The sequence below is a fragment of the Bubalus bubalis genome, chromosome 18 (genome assembly GCF_019923935.1).
Source record: "Bubalus bubalis isolate 160015118507 breed Murrah chromosome 18, NDDB_SH_1, whole genome shotgun sequence".
Taxonomy (NCBI): domain Eukaryota; kingdom Metazoa; phylum Chordata; class Mammalia; order Artiodactyla; family Bovidae; genus Bubalus; species Bubalus bubalis.
This window is the reverse complement of record NC_059174.1, coordinates 16,160,212-16,172,290: the sequence shown is the minus strand read 5'-3', so window position 1 is coordinate 16,172,290 and position 12,079 is coordinate 16,160,212. Positions and strand designations below refer to the sequence as shown.

The following is a 12,079-nucleotide window of genomic DNA, read 5'->3' as shown; positions in this document are numbered from 1 at the left end:
ATTTAATTATCTTGTTTACTGTCTGCCCAGCTAAAGCATAAGCTCCATTAGGGTAGACCCAGACTGGACTGTTGTGTTCTTTGCTGTACTGTGCTGTTGCTGGGATTCAGAACAGCACCTGGCACAAAGCAGGCTTTAACAATGATTTACTAGTTGAATTAATAAATCTGCAGCCATAGAAAAATCCATGAACCCAACATGCTGGAACAACATAACTGCTTAGTAATTTCGGGCTGAGATGTTATGGTGGGAGGGTGCTTTAAGAGGACTTTTAGAAAGCTCCCAGGCCTCTGCACTTCAAGGCTGCCCCGTCCCTCTGGGCTGTGCAGCCTTTAGCGTCCATTGAATTTGCTTCCCTGGAGTCTGGGCGCAGGACAACTCTCATATTCAGGGCCTGTGTGTCCCAGACCACCACAGGCTGTTTCGCATCAGTGCTTATACGTGATTTCTAGAAGTCCTCCGGGCACTCTGCTGGGCTGTGCAGGGGAGGCACCCAATTAGGACTGAGGTTCCAGCATCCTCCCAGGCTGTATATCAGGGTTGGGGTGTGAAGCTGCGGCTGCCACCTCACAGAGCCAGCAGTGACCCATTGGCCCCTGCCTGGCCTGGCCAGCATAATTTGCAGATGACCCTCTAAGAGCTGGGAGACTGACGGTCTTTTTTCTGTTTTTCTGATAGGGGAAGATCTTGGGCATCTGTGGGAATGTCGGGAGTGGGAAGAGCTCCCTTATCGCAGCTCTGCTAGGACAGGTAAGCTGCGTGCGCAGCGCGATGACGGTGGAGTGGTTCCCTGCCTGCCTTGTCCAGGGTCCTGGCCTCGGCCGCACTGGATGCTGTCCTCAGAGTTAACAGTGAGTCCCAGGCAGTTGATGCGTTTGGCAGCTCCAGGCCTGCGGGGCCGGACCTTCCACACTCTCTCTGCTTTGCCCGCTGAGTTAAGCAGTGAGAGCTTTCTTGCCTGGAGCTCCATCTTGGTCAAAGGGAGAGACGGGTCATTAAACCCACAGTTTTCTCATGACATGCTTGGCCTGCGCCGATTAGAAAGACCAGCCAGGTGGCTTGTCAGGGAAGCACCTGAGAACCTGCAAATCACGGGAACTTTAGATCCACCTCCATTTCCCCCGCGTCTGCCCAGAGCAGGTGCTGGTCCTTGGAGGAGGGGCTGAATGAATGCATGAACCAAAGCACACCTCGTGGTAGGAATGGGGGGCTCTTGTCCCTTGCTTGCCATTTCTAGCTGCGTGACCCCAGGGAGATGGCCAAGCCATCCACTGTATCCACAGTAAATGAACCGTTCACGGTTACCAAGGCTTCCCAAGTGAATGAGACACATTCAGGGAAAAATATTAAGTCCCTTTCCCCCTCACTCTGCGCTCCAAAAGAGCTTGGGACCTGGGACTGCCTTTGCCTGCATTAGAGACAGGGGAATGCCAGGCTCAGAAGAGCCTCTCCAATGGGGTGACTTCTGCTGGCCTCAGCTGGCTTGTTTGTAGTAAGAGTGACAGCTCCTTCCCTGCTTGAAGGCAGAGGTGGGGACTGAGGCAGGTGAGCTGCTCAGCCCCCTGTACTCTGGGATTTGGCATGTGTCTCTGTGACAACCCTGGAGTCGGCAGGTGCATGACAGGTGACTCAACCTAATTCTCCACCTGGAATCCTTTCCATGAAATCCTGTAAGAGACGAGCCAGCCTCTACTCAGATACCTCCAGTGATGGGGGACTCATGACCTCACCCTGATCCCTCTTTGGGGAGTTTTGAGGTGTACTGGGAGTGAAATTTACCTCCTTCTAACTTCTACTCTTGGCCTGCTCCTTTGGAACGTCCCAGAGAAAACAGAATCCAGCTGCCACGTGACAGGTGCATGGTGTCCACAGCAGTCCCACAGCCTGTGTTCTCCAGCATGCAGGGGCCACCTCTTCCCCTTCTGGAACATTCCCACCTGGCCTCTCAAACGTGTTTGAGTGCCTCGGTCAGCAGAGCTGGGCTTTGTGTGTGGTGAGACATCCTGCTACCCTCCATGCCTTCAGAATTTGTGCTCACGGAATAAGCGTGTGGCAAAGGTCCAACGGGGCTTCCCTGGTGGTCCAGTGGTAAAGAATCCACTTGCAACGCAGGAGCCACAGGAGATGTGGGTTCGATCCCTGGGTAGGGAAGATCCTACCCAGGGATTGAGATGGGCATGGTGACCCACTCCAGTATTCTGGCCTGGAGAATCCCATGGACAGAGGAGCCTGGTGGGTTACAGTCCATAGGGTTGCAAAGACTCAGACACAACTGAAACGACTTAGCACACACTCATGCACGCATGCAAAAGTGCAATAGGGCCCCGAGGAGAAGACAGTGAGGCCTGGCTCCTGAGGGTTCTCTGGTGTTGTTGCTTCAGATGCAGTTACAACAAGGGATCGTGGCCGTCAATGGGACTCTGGCCTATGTTTCCCAGCAAGCATGGATCTTTCATGGAAATGTGAGAGAAAACATATTATTTGGAGAAAAGTATGATCACCGAAGGTAATATTAACTTTGAAAGTGTGAAGTACTTCTGTGTTTGGTACACTCTGCTACAGAGGCTGATGTCATTGGTAATGATTGCTAAGTGGGTTTCTTTAATGAGTTCTGATTAAACATTCATCATACGTGGAAGGGTGTTGGTTTTTCTCTTCCTGATCCCAGAGTTCAGGAGAGGTGCCTTCTGCAGACCTGAGATCACACTCCCAGAAATGAATGGAATCAGCACTCCATCCCAATGCAGAGTAGCATATGTTCTGAGGTTTTCTGTAACAGTGCATATGGTGTCTGACTGCAGAAAGAGGAATCTGACAATTTTGCTTTAGGCCAAGTATCAGGAACTTTCCTTGAAACTGTGTGCAGCAGGTATGCAATTAATCAACCCTGAAACTATTAACTGACACCAGAGTTGTCAGGATATGTTGCTGTTGATGTCCTCAACATGAAAGGAATGAAAACAAAATTCATAATTTTTGAATCCACATATAGGGCCATTATATTTAAGCTCTGGAAACACGTTCTTAAGGTTCTTTGCCAAGTTTGATCTGTTGCCATGTACATTCTCTTATTAGAGTCCCATAACCAACCATTTAGGGGGACTCTGGCATCATATCCCCATTTTACAGAAGAAGAGACTAAGGCCCAGAGAGGAGAGCTGACCTGCCAAAGAGAGTTGACTCTGCCAAACTCCATTCTCATGGGCTAGCATTGGCCAGCATGTGGGTTCTCAGCAAGAGATATGTTACCTCCCCTCCTCGTCCCTGGTCATGACATCCTGCTGTCAAGAGGCTCAGTCACGGAGTCCTTAGTGCTGGCCAAACTGTTCTTCCCAGCATCTCCTGGCCTGCCTTTTCCTGTGCCTCCTCCCAGCCCTGTCTGGAACGGCTTCTCTCCACAGAGGCAGACTAAAGGAAGGGATTCTTGTCTGTATCTCTTAGGCAATCAGAATGCAAGTATTTACCAAATACCTGCAAGACACAGGACTGTGTATGACCATGGGGGCCACCGGGGTGGCTCAGATGTATCTTTGGCCTTCAACTGCTCAAGTCTGGAATGCGTGGTCAGAGATGCACAGAGAGGACAATGAGCCAAGGAGGAATATGCCAAGGGCAGGAGACTGTGCTGGACTGTTCAGAGGCAGCAGAGACCACAAGAGGGAAAAGAGAGTGGCACTTGAACTGGGCCTTGAAGGATGGACTGAGCACCCTTTGTGTGTGGCATCTCTAGCAGAGGTTTTGCTCTTGGGATGGGTATTGAGACTCTCAGGACCAAGGGAAGCAGGAGGGTGGGAGGAAGTTTAAGATTGGAGTGGAGTGGAAAGATGAAGATGTCCCGAGCAGTCCTGAGTCTCATAGTCAAAGACTGGCCAAGGTGATAACATTAGTTGTAATTACTGCTGATGGAGAATTTGAGCATCAGACAGCGTTCCCACTTCTCCCAACCCAATGAGTTATTAACCTAATGTACAGGGTGGAGAGTGAGGATCAGGGAGGTATAGTCATTTGTTCAAGGTTACCCAGCTGGATTCAAACCCAGGTTGTTCTGATTCCAAAGCTAATGGTCTCAGCCACCAGGCATAGCAGCCCTGAAGCTGACACATGGGCGCAATGCTCAGGGCATCAAGTGCTTCCAGAACCTGGTGCAGACCTGTGATCTTCCTGCTCACTCTCTGCTGGTGCCACCCACATGCATCTTCTTGTCCATCAGCGGTCTTGCATCCTCTGGGAGATCTCCTCCAGCGACCTCAGCCTTCACTGGTGACTCGCTGCTCTGGCCCCCATGAGTAGTTTTCGCTTCAGAGGTCTTGCGTGCACTGATTTCATCTTTCTCAAATGGTGGGAAGCCTGTAAGGGGAGGGACCCTCCCGAGTCAACTCTGCATCAGATAGGCGGGAAGAAGTCAAGAGGGAGTTGCCCTTGGACATCAAAGATCAAACAACCAGCCACCTCCTCGCCTGCCCATGACACCAGTGTGCCTTTTGAGCCACCCTGGGCTGCATGGATGTGGGGTCTTTCTCACCGTGCTGACCTCAAGCTTTGCTCCCACAGGTATCAGCATGCAGTTCGCGTCTGTGCCCTCCAGGAGGACCTGAGCAGCCTTCCTTATGGAGACCTGACCGAGGTGAGTAGAACCCAGAGCTCAGCCCCATAGCAGTACACAGCTGCCCAAACGCCAGGTCCACTGGGCTGAAGCTCTGCAGGCTCTGGCTCCATCATATCCAGGTGCCCCAGAGGACCGAAGGGTCCCAGGAGATGTGGGGAAAGTCAGGCTCTACCATCCTGTATTCTCCACCTGGGTCCTTTCCTGGGAGATATCACAATGGATATGACACCAGCTCCACCTGGTCACTCCTGGGGTCACTTCCAGTTTGTCTGCCATCTCAGGGAGGGTTTCTGGCAAAAGCTGCTTCCCCACCTCCCAGGCTGGCTTGTCCTCCAAAGACAGAGGTTGGGGGTACAGCACGGTGGCTGGATGCTCACGGGCCCCTTCTTGCTTTGCTGGCCCCACCCGCCCAGGAGTGTAAGGGTCATCTCCAAATATCTCCCCTGAAGGGTGTTCATTTAAAGGGCGGGGGCTGAGCCTGCCAACTCAGGTGGCTGAGGGGAGCCCCCAGGCCACCTTCTGTCTCCCCATCCCAGTGGGCCCTCTGCAGTCTTCCCAATCTGCCAGGAGCCCAGAGAAGGAAGGCATCCTGACGAAAGCCCAGTTCAGAGCACACTGTCATTCTCTGCTGGTGTCGCAATGTGCCTGCATTAAGGGAATGGCCACCACAACTGCTGAAGCCCCAGCCACCTGCCAGTGTCTGCGTTCACCCACCCCTATGGGCTTACCTAGCTGTGCCCTCACCTGCCAGGGTCTAGACCTCTGCTTCTGCCAATTACCACCATTCTAGATCCCACTCCAAATCCATCCCCTTGAGGAAGACTTTCCTGAGTCCCAGAATCTAAAGTAATATGCCCCAAAGTACTTAGTTTATGCTTCTCAGTTGGCACTTGTTAAAATCTCCTTTGTGCCAGCACTATGCGTGAAACTAAGACTACCCACCCCTGCTAAGATGTGAGCTCCCGGTAGAGAGGGGACTTTCCTTGTCTGACTTCATGTGTCCTGCCCTAGTGCTCAGTCAACGCCTGGCTGAAGTCCTGGAGGCTCGCGTTAGGGTCAGTTGGATAGAATCACCTCAAGCAGGCAACCTAGGCTTTTCACCTTTTCAACAAATGTTTGCTGAGCACCTGTTCTGGTCCAGGCATGGTGCCAGGCCTTAGGAATGTGATGGTGAGCAAAGCAAACATGTCTCTTTTCTTCATAGAGCTTAGAGTTGCTTAGTGGGAGTGAAAAGTTGATCCACATGTGGACAAATAGAGACACCCCCTCCTTGACCCTCTGCTCCCAGCCACTTCTCCCCCCTGTTCACTTGTCCACTGGCTTTCCTGCTCCACAATGAGAGATTCCTGCGCCACAATGCCCTCTGGAGCTACTGGTCAAGATGAAGCCCTCCCTATGGGGTTGCACTGGGGTGGTGGTATTGTGAGCCAGGTACCCCTCACTCAACACTGGAAGGAGCATTTCCCTAGTTGCCACTGCCCACCAGGCTTCCTGCAGAAGTGGAGCCTCCCACTGCCCAGGGTACCTGGTGTGGCCAGGGCGTTCCTGGAAGGGGGTGGAGGAATGGATCATGGTGGTGAGCGGTCTGCTGAAGAGTCTCCAGGAAGCTCCTGGTCCCCAAGCACTTCGGGGTGGGAGATGGGGCCTGATGATGGACCGTAGCATTGTCCTTGTCCACAGATCGGGGAGCGGGGCCTCAACCTCTCTGGGGGGCAGAGGCAGAGGATCAGCCTGGCCCGCGCCATCTACTCGAATCATGAGATCTACCTGCTGGACGACCCTCTGTCAGCCGTGGATGCCCATGTGGGGAAGCACGTCTTTGAGGAGTGCATTAAGAAGGCACTCAGGGGGAAGACCGTTGTCCTGGTGACCCACCAGCTGCAGGTGACTGGGACCAGCAGGACCCATGAGGTCATGAAATGGGTGTGGCATCTAATGCTCGCAAAGACTCCTCTTCTGCCTAAACCTGCAGTCTTCACCTGGGCCAGGTCAGGGAAGGGGCAGGGGACACTGTGATGGTCCCCAGCCATCCAGGCTTGCATGGAGCCCTGCCCAGTCCTCTCTGGGCTCGACCTCCATTATCCTACCTTTGGGTTCAGTGGAGCCAAGACCATCCATCAGAGGGAAATTCTCCAGGAACACCTGACTCCTACCTATGGGGTCGACACGGGGCACCTCCTCCAGCTCTGGATCACTGATGGTGGGGAGGTGGGAAGCCAGGTAGGAACAGCCTTCTTCTCCATCAGGGGCTGGGCAGGCCCAAGGCCAGGGGCAGGGGGTGACAGGAGACGATGAACGCTTGATCGGGGTTCAGATGCCCCTGTATTACTCCCTAGGGGAAAGGGGCTGGAGACTAGGACTTCAGGGCTGAGGCAAGAAGCTTTTCCCCATTCAGAGCCACTCTCAGGCTTAGGAACATGAATATTGCCCAGGAAAGGGACTGACTGAACTCCCTGAATAAGCTTGGGAATTTGGCAAAGTGGCGACTGTACTTCCTGTATCAGCCCCACAGAAAGGGTTCAGGACCCCCCCTCCGCCCCGAGATAAGTTAGGCTGGTCCTGACATCCACAGTGAGTAAGTGAGTGAGTCCCCAGAGGTGTGTTCTGTGCATCTGTGTGTGTATGTGTGTGTGTGTGTGTTGCCGGAGGAGAGAGCCCCCAGCGTTGGACTGTAATGAGAAGTCAGTTGGAGCAGCAGCAGCAGAAGTCCTATTTTCTGACTCTTTGGCCACCCAGTGGGAAAAGTTAAACTAGGAGTGAGAGATGGGACTCCCGGCCTTTGCAAGGGTAAGGCAAGCTGGGGGAGGGCTCCAAGATGACAGCATGTGAAGTTGCCATGGTTACAGGATGCAGTAGCCCGCATCTTTAGGCTCCTCTGTCAGTGGCCAAAAGAAGGCCGGGTTTTCAAGGATCAGGAAAACTAGGCCTTCCTATACCTGTGGTATTGCCCCAACCTCTGCCTCTCTGTGCTGAGGGTTAGAGGTCTCAGAAGAAGCACCAAGCATCTGAATTTAGCGTATGGGGTTTACCCAAGTGGTGTCCATCACCTCCAGGAAGCATCTTAGCTGGGCGGGTGAGATAAGAGCTTCTTGTTCCTCTGCTAGGCAGGGGCAGGGTGTGGACAAGGCTGGATTTCTTCTGGGCCCCCGTGAGGAGACTCAGAACAGGCTCTCGCCCAGCCCAGGAGCTAAATGTGGTGACCAGCTCTCCCTGGAGACCACGGGCAGTGGGAAGGGCTATCCTCCTGCAGGGTCCGATGGATGTGGGTCAGAGCTGTCTTTGCAGGAGTCCTCAAGGGGCACAAAGTGACCTTGGCCCTGGCCCAGTCTCTGAACCTTGCTTACCAGCAGAATGACCTCAAACTAGATCGCAGGAGGCCCAGTCTCCTCAGAGACTATTTTTCACCAAGGTCATTTCATCTTACTTTTTGCGTGTTGAAAATACAGGCAGCCACTAGATGGCGCTGGAGTCTCAATCCGGTCATCCATTATGGGAAGGAGGGGCTCAGAGGCGGACCTGAAGCCCCTGGGCTTTTCCAGAACGTTTCTCCGGCTACTTTCACTCGGGGGTCCACAGGCAATCTGGATGCTTTTGGGTGCTCAGACTGGACAATTGCTCTTCTGAAACTTGAGGAAACAAATGAAATGAGGCCAGCGGCCGACTGCTGACATCCAACCCAGGACCAGATTTTGTGTTTGGGGAACAAAGCTGCACAGATCATGCTCCGTCTCACTGGAGAAAACTGGGAGCCCACTGGCCAGAGGGGCTTCACCAGGAGCGTCAGGGGCTGGGATGTGTGCTCTCACACCTGTGCCTTAGTCTCCCCATCTGGGAAATGGGCTGATAATCATGCTGCCTGCTTTCTTGACTGGATTGTGGGAGACAGAGAGTAGATGAGATCAGGCTTTGAAAATTAGAAGATGCTGTGCAAAGATGAGAAGAGACTTTCTGTCAGAAAGTGTCTCAACTGGAACCCAGTTGTTCCTCCTTGGGCTGTCTGGGAAAATGGACATGGAACCAGGCAGTTAGTCCAAAGAAGCCAGAAAGGCTGGAGCTGTCCAAGGCCAAGAGAAACTGTTGTCATTTGGCTTCTTCCCCACAAACCCCAACAGATGCAGAGTGACCAAATGTAGCTACTTCTTTCAGGGTTTCAATCAAGAGCATCAAGTGAGCCCTTGTGTGAACCCCAAAGTACAAGGGAAGACCTCTCACCTGAATTGCAAAGCCCTGTTCAGCCTGCACTATCTTAGATCTCATAGCATCTTGTCCACCTCTAGGAGGGTCTTCCTGCCTCTAGATGGGCTCATCCTATGGAGAGAGCTTAGTCTCATTCCAAAATGAAGGAAAGTCCTCTTAGCAGCTCTTTGATCTCAGACATGATATAGAAATGAAAGGAACTCAAATTAGAAAAACAGAAGTACTTTGGACAAAATGTAGGATGCTATCATTAAAGGTACAGATAAGGCTGGTGTAAACGCCTCAAGCCAGGTAATGTGGTCTGGAGGCCAGGGCCTGTGCCATGGGCTGCATCTCCTGGGCTGGATAAGGATGGTGAGGAGGGATTGTAATGTTACAACAGAGGGGAGCCATCGCTGAGGTCATACTTCCCTTCTCCACCAAATCATGGCTTCAGTGACCTTGCTAATTTCATACTCCAAGTTCCCGTGATCAGATTTCTTAGCAAGGAGACTCATATAGGGACCAATAGCAGAGGAAGTTTCAACATGCTTCACAGTAACAACCAAAGGCCCCTCATGTGCTCTCATGAGACACATAGGCACTGAGTCAGTGTTTCTCAACTGGGGGCTGCTTTATCTCCTAGGGGACATTGCGTAATGTCTGGAAACACTGTTACTTGTCACAACCTGGGAGTGGGAGTGCTCCTAACATCTAGTGGATAGAAGCCAGAGAGGCTGCAAAATATCCTGCAATGCACAGCTCAGTCCCCACCTCACCCCCAACTAAGAATTATCTGGTCCTCAATATCAGTGTTGCCAATATTGGGAACCCCTGGATCACATGAGCCTAGGACTGGATAGGAGTCCAGAACCATGCTCTTCTCTCTCTTCCAAGACAGAAGCTCACTGTAGATTGCTTTAATATCCCTGCAGTTCTTAGAGTCTTGTGATGAAGTCATCTTGTTGGAAGACGGGGAGATTTGTGAAAAGGGAACCCACAAGGAGTTAATGGAGGAGAGGGGACGCTATGCAAAACTGATTCACAATCTCCGTGGGTTGCAATTCAAGGTAAGTCTCTTCCTACTTGGGTGCAAGAGATTGGGTGCCTTCCCTCATAGTTTCTGGCCTGGAGAAGTTCTGTCATTTCATTTTCAGAGGAATTTCATTTTGTCTCTAGGATCCTGAGCACATGTACGATGCAGCAGCGGTGGAAGCCCTTAAGGAGAGCCCTTCTGAGAGAAATGAAGACGCTGGTACAATCAGAGTTCCCATCACACCTCTCTTATCACTCATGGCTCATGAGTGGACACAGATCTTTCTTTATTTCTCACCCTAGTTTTGGCTCCAGGAGATGAGAAACGTGAAGGAAAAGAATCTGAAACAGAATCAGAATTTGTAGACATAAAAGGTATTTACTGTTCGTTCCCTCGGTTTCATACTCTTAAGTATTTGTTGGGCATCTACCATTTGGGATAGAGAAGTACAGGCATGCTGTCCTTTGTGGGCAGCTGGAATTGTGTGGTTTACTGCAGTGTGAGCCTTGGGGTTCAACTCCCTGAGTTTGAATTCTGGCTCAACCACTTATTAGTTTTAGGACTTTGAAGCAAGATACTTGGCCATGCTGAACCTTAGTTTCTTAATCCATAAAACGGGGGAAATAAGAGTATCAACTTCATAGGTTCTTGCAAAGATTGCAAGAGAAACTCCGCATAGAATGACTAGCACAGTGCCTGACATATAGTTGTTATTGTTGTTAATTGTTGTTGTTATTGTTATTTGGAAAGATCAAAACAATGCAGAGAGATTATGTGCATAATCAAAACATGCACACACAGGAGATTAGATGTTTCCCACTCTTTATGCTGAGTGTTGTGAAAGAATTGTACAGCAGAGAAGAGGTCGAGGTGGAATAAGGGTATTCATTCTTCCCACAAATAAGGACTCAGCATTCTACTATATGCCAGTCACTAAGCTAGACTGCCCCTGTCTTCAGGATCTTTTGGTCTGGTGGCGGCCATAGGTAAAAGGATAATCATGGGCAGCTGTGATAAGAGTAATAAGGAGCTGAAATGGGAGTAAGAAATCAGGAAGGGCGTCACAGAAGAGGTGACCTTTGAATTGGTCCTTTAAGCGTATGTAGGAGTTTGCCCAGGACACTCTGGTGAAAAGGTGGGGAAAGCGGGGGGATTTGGGAGTCGAGGGTAACAGGTAATTCCAGGAATGCAGAGAGAAGAGATATGGGAGAGAAACCTGGCAAGGACCAGGCTGGTCAAACTCCTTCTTCTTAGGCTCTGCTGGCTTTCATCCCTTCATCCATTCAGCATTTGTTGAGCACCTGCTGTATGCCCTGCCCCTCGATGTGCACTGAGAAGACAGGAATCAAAATGCACCTTCCTAAAAATGCCCACAGCGAGGCCCCTCAATAATATGTGGCTGAGAAAAAAAAAAAAAACCTTAGTGTATTTCATCACATTTAAGATGCCATCTATTTTAAGAGCAGCGTCATTTGATGTACCACTAAGAAAAGTCTCTGCCAATTAAATGATATGGCATGCTACCGAACGGGGCACATCCTTATTTCAGAGATGTTAGAATGTGGGAAAAAATGTGAGTCTTCACATTGATGGAAGTTGGCACCATTAATGGTGCTTGTGACAAACGCATGCCCATTTGGACAATATATTTTTATCGCTCTGGAGGCGGCCAAGGCTGAAGTGGGGCCCTTGTAGTCTCTTCCGTGCTTTCCTAGGAAAGCTCCAGGCTACTAAGGATTTGGGGTCTCGTGGGGAGAGTAAACCCTGCTCCTCTTCTCCTCCTCACCCCACCGCCTTCTCTGGACAGGAAAGGGAAGGTGTGAAGAAGCTAAGTGCTCCGAGAGCTGTAGGAATGGAAGGGTTGAAGATGGTACAGCCCGCAGTGTCAGCAGCAGAGCTGAATGGGCTGGGACTGCAAGGGGGTCTGACAGGTCCTTTAACGTTCCAGGATGCTGTTCATTAGGCTCTGCTGACCCATCAAGGCGACCCCTGCATGCTGCAGCCCCAGAGGGAGACACGATGATGAGCGAAAGTCAGGCTGAACATTTTAAAGACGCTCGAGCGAGCGTTCCCAGGCAGAGGGGATAATGGCAGCTCTGTTCACAGAGGCACCTTTGAGATGCGAGCTCTCCTTGCCAGGGCAGGGTACCAAGAGCCCTGCGCAGGGGGACCCCCTTGTCAGGCTCCAGTCATCTCTGTTTACAAGAGCCAGGTATAAGCATAGAATGCTGCTTCGGAGCCGACATTCTCGTACCTCTCAT

At 51.3% G+C, this 12,079-nt stretch overlaps 1 protein-coding gene across 1 annotated transcript in view; it reads left to right on the top strand.

Moving 5' to 3' along the window:
• Positions 1 to 12,079, top strand: part of ABCC12 (ATP binding cassette subfamily C member 12) — a 61,502-nt gene that overhangs the window by 25,949 nt on the left and 23,474 nt on the right. Inside the window, exons 10-16 of the mRNA XM_025268606.3 lie at positions 679 to 750; positions 2,382 to 2,506; positions 4,552 to 4,624; positions 6,287 to 6,490; positions 9,718 to 9,852; positions 9,962 to 10,037; positions 10,121 to 10,192. Coding sequence (XP_025124391.3) covers positions 679 to 750; positions 2,382 to 2,506; positions 4,552 to 4,624; positions 6,287 to 6,490; positions 9,718 to 9,852; positions 9,962 to 10,037; positions 10,121 to 10,192 — 757 coding nt within the window. The remainder of the gene's footprint in view (positions 1 to 678; positions 751 to 2,381; positions 2,507 to 4,551; positions 4,625 to 6,286; positions 6,491 to 9,717; positions 9,853 to 9,961; positions 10,038 to 10,120; positions 10,193 to 12,079) is intronic.